Source organism: Pygoscelis adeliae, unplaced genomic scaffold (assembly GCF_000699105.1).
Source record: "Pygoscelis adeliae isolate BGI_AS28 unplaced genomic scaffold, ASM69910v1 Scaffold270, whole genome shotgun sequence".
In the NCBI taxonomy this organism is placed as follows: domain Eukaryota; kingdom Metazoa; phylum Chordata; class Aves; order Sphenisciformes; family Spheniscidae; genus Pygoscelis; species Pygoscelis adeliae.
Window position 1 is genome coordinate 1,078,415 of NW_008823916.1, and position 4,297 is coordinate 1,082,711.

Below are 4,297 nucleotides of genomic sequence, written 5' to 3' on the forward strand. Positions count from 1 at the left end.
TTGCAGGAGGAAGGGGAACATTTTGCATTTCTACAGGCAGAGCAGCCTGCAAACGCCAGCGGTGACTGCAGCCTGCCCGTCCCGGTGGGGCGGTGGGTCCAGGCGGCGAGAAGGCACCAACTTTCTGCTGTCTCTGGCGAGAGCCGGATCGCCTTCTCCTCCGTTTGGCTGAAGGAAGCGCTTTGCAGACACCAACCCACGTCACGGGCTGCTCTGTCGGCTGCGAGCGCGGCGTTTGGTCTGCTCCAGCCTCGGCAGAGAGCCAGCGCCTGGCCCGGTGCTTTACGAGGAGTCCGGCTGCCAGCGGCGTGGTCTCCTCTTCGAGACCGTGTTTTCAATTAGGGCTCGACGTGCAGATTGTGCGCTTTATTGGCGGAGGCCGCCTCCTGAGGCCTGCCGATTGATTTATGAAGTTGATTAAAATATTAAAATAATTTTGTGCGATGCTGCAAACACGCTGCAATGTGCATTTTTATCATATTTGGTGCCGTTCCAATTAGCTCGAGACTCTCCTCTCCCCCTCCTCTTCTGACCTGCTTTGTTCGCTAACAAATTACAGTTATCCTGGCCTTACTTTTGTATTTATTAGAGATGATGCATATGTGCGCTCTCTGAGCAGTTCGGAAACGGGCTGGCTAGCAGCGGGGAGCCCGGCGGGCCAGCGCTGTTTCCAAGTAGAGAAAGCATCCAGAACTGTCTAGCTGGAGCTATTTATTCAGATCCTCCTTATGTCACTGGCAAAATGAGGGTAAATCAGTGGAGAAGCTGGGAATAAAATCTATCTACCATAAACAGCAAGCTCTTTCTCTTAGCTAACTGATGTTTCTCCAGGAGAGAGCCCTGGGTTTCTTGTGACACCTTCTTCTCTGTCCACAGAGCCGATCTCCCCCGGTATCAGCAAGAGCCCTGAACATCCTCGGTGTCCTTCCGAGAGCATTTTCTGGCCATCAAAGAGCTAAGTACAACACCGGTCCCCTTTGCAGTACTGAATGGCCCTGAAGTTCTACCTCACCGACCCCACCAGCTACCGAAGCCACAGACGGAGCCACACACGAAGAAGCCAGCACCCGGTGTCTAAATGCCGCGTGGTCAGAAATTAAATGCTTATGTCCAGGCATTACATGCAAAACCCCCGGGGGATTCCTGGGGTCCCACGAGTGATTTGGTGCGTCGTGGGCGGTGGGGAAGGATGCCCTGGATGCCCCCAGCGTGTCGGGGCAGCCCGACGAGCGGCACGGGCTGGGCACAGCTCCAGGGGCACGGGCGGGAGACGGGTGGAGAGCAAGGGAGCCCGCCTCGGCCAGCTGCATACCATGGACTAAAAAGGAAATTATTTTGTCAGCGAGGCACTGCTCGCCTTCAGGCCCTGTGCCACCGTGGGGCTTTGTGGCTGAGCCCTGGGAACCACCGCTGCCCCAGGCCAGGGGGAAGGTGGGGGCTCAGAAACGGGAAGTATTTCACCACCGGATCAAGTGTTGCCACCGTTCATCTCCCCTCCGGCCCCAGCACTGTGAAACAGCAGCGATGCTCACGCCGGGCTCAGACTGCAGCATCCGCCTCTTGTTCCCACCTGGCATCTCCAGAGAAACCCTGCATCTGTGGTGATGGCGCTGGGACCATGGAGCCACTCCGGGTCTGCTCCCCACCGACGTGTTTGCCCAAGGATTGCAGGGAGCACGCCCGAATGATTAATAACATCACGAGTATATAAACAACACACCTCCACGATGCTTTCTCCTGCTAAACAGGGACATTGCTATGGCAAACTTAATTTATCACTATTTAAAACCCAAACAAACTAGTACAGGGTGTTATAAATATGCTCACAAGACGAGCTGTGCTGGGAAGACAGAGGAAAAAAATGGGCAGAAAGCAACGGAGGTGGCGGGCGGGAGCACACCTCTGTCTGCTGGCTTGCACGAAACAAGGCCACTCTCGGCAGCGCCCGCGGGGCAGGATGCAAGTGCCTTTACAACCTCCGTTACCATCAGCCCTACGACGGGCCCCATGAAACACCACAGATGTTTTTCAATGCCCAAATATCAGACCCAGGGAATATCCCCAGCTCCCTGGAGGAGAGAGATGAATTGGCGAATGGAAGGCTACAGCAATAAGGGAGTTTTTATAAACATAACCTAATTGTATTACTTCAAAGTCCTGAAGTTTATTGCCCTGTTTAATGATGTGTCTCGTTATTTATGGTGTAGCACAATGAGTCTGCTATTGATTTAATACACTTCCTTAAAGACCGTCATTGTCACAAGCAATAAAATGAAGCCATTCTGATACAGCTCAATTATGTCACTTCTCCATCACCCGACACCGAGGACCCCAGCGTGTGGGGGCCACCACGGCAGAGCCAGGGGCAGGTGGTGAAGAGGGTCCCCCCGGGGAGGGATGGAGCCAGAGTGTGGCAGCCGAAGGGCAGGAGCAGGCAGGACGGGTTCACCTGGCTCTGGGATGCTGCCCATAGACACGTGCCACCACCTCCTGCTGCTGGGCACTCAGTTTGCTACAAGTCTCCTGTCTGCGCCCGCTAACCGGCACGGTGACGGTGTATGCACGGGGGAGAGGGGCTGACAGCTGGAAAACAGCACGAAATAATACCGGCATTTGTGCCCCTGCCCGTTTCTGCCGCCCTCCTCACCTTTCTGGTACTGGAGCCAGAGCTGCTGCTGGACCTTCTTGCTGGGGAAGTGGATGGTGCAGCTGAACTCGGAGCCGTACAGCGCCTCCGCGATGTAGTGGGAGCCAAACTGCTGGATGAAGGAGAGCAGTTCCTCCCGGCTGCTGTCCTTGTTCAGGATCTTCAGGATGTTTGCAAAGCCTGTGGGAGGGAGGCAGGGGATCGGCAGGTCAGCCAGGCAGGGCTGCCCGCCACGGCCCGGGGGAAAGAAGGCCCAGAAGATCCCCTGCTCAAGACAGACAAGTCCCCGCGTGGGTGCAAAGCGCAGTTCCTCCTCTCTTGCCTCCATGGTCTACATGATCCTTTGGAATCCACGACCTGCTATTTACCCTGGGCTGTGGCTCTGGCATCCTTCTATGATTCTTCTCCCCAAGAGATTTCTCAAATCAATTTGTAGGGATGTACATGTGAACGCATGTGTGCACAGACACACATATCCACACACACACAAACACCTTCCCACCAGCTCCATCCTGTTCTGCAGGCTGCTGGGACATCATCAACGCCCTCCCCAGAGGATGGGCTTGGCCTTTGCTTTGCAGTAACCATAACCAGAGATGTTCTCCTGGTGTAATTTATTACAGATTGCACTGCAGACCATCCCCAGTGTAAATACCCTGCACAACCAATAACTATTTTTAGGAAAGCTGGAGACAGCCCATAGGGACACATGGGGCTGGGCTGATGGCAGCTCCGTGGGTGTGCAAGGGTCAGGGCACCTCTTGAGCAACACCCTGCAGCGCCTGTGCTGTCATGGGACAAGGACACGGACCCTCACTGCTCTACAGAGATGAAATATTGTGGAGGCATTGGTGACTACCCAGCACCTTGGCATCATTTAGAGCTGGCTGATATCATCGTTTTGGTTCAGTGGTGGAACTGAAAACATACTGCAAGAAAATATGTCATAACTGTCACCAAAATGAGGTTATCTGGCTGGTTGGTTGGTTGGTTTATTGAAGGAGAAGGCTGGTTTAATAAAAAAGCTAGAAGAATTCATTTTGAGCTGAACCCAAATATTTTGTTCAGCTCCAAGCAGGTTATTTTGTTCTGGGGCTGTGCAGCATGTCTGCACTAAATCTTTTTTTTTTTTTCCCCCATTTAAAAACAGGTTGATTTTTAAATAAAAAATGCTGTTTTGAAATGAAAAGGCAAAACATTTCAGGTCGCAACAAAATGTTTCAGCATTACTGAAACAAAATGTGTAGCTACAAAAACATGGAAGTGAAATGTTTTGACGTTTCCAGGATCCTCCTGCCCATCCCTTCTTCATCTGCAACTCCCTGCTTTATATGACACGCATTTACAAGCGCTTTGGGTCCTTCTGAAACCACATCTTTTCAAGAACTTACTGTTTGTCTTACATACACGTATACACAGCCACCCCCATGTGAATCCTCCCCGCAGTGTTGCTTATTAGCTTGATCCTGGCTCTGACCCCAGCTCTTGGTTTGTGCAACCGAGCTGCATAAACTCCCAGGTTTCCCCCCTGTAAAAAGGAGGAAAATCTCCCTGCCTGCCTCTGCAGCAGTGCTGGGAGCGTGAGTTACTGCCCGAGCAGAGCCTGGAGGTGGGAAATGCTGGTGAGATGCTCGGCACACTGGGGCGGAA

At 52.9% G+C, this 4,297-nt stretch overlaps 1 protein-coding gene across 1 annotated transcript in view; it reads right to left on the bottom strand.

Moving 5' to 3' along the window:
• ASTN2 (astrotactin 2) overlaps window positions 1-4,297 on the bottom strand; it is a 308,249-nt gene that overhangs the window by 127,945 nt on the left and 176,007 nt on the right. The window contains 1 exon segment of the mRNA XM_009319305.1: window positions 2,648-2,827. Coding sequence (XP_009317580.1) covers window positions 2,648-2,827 — 180 coding nt within the window.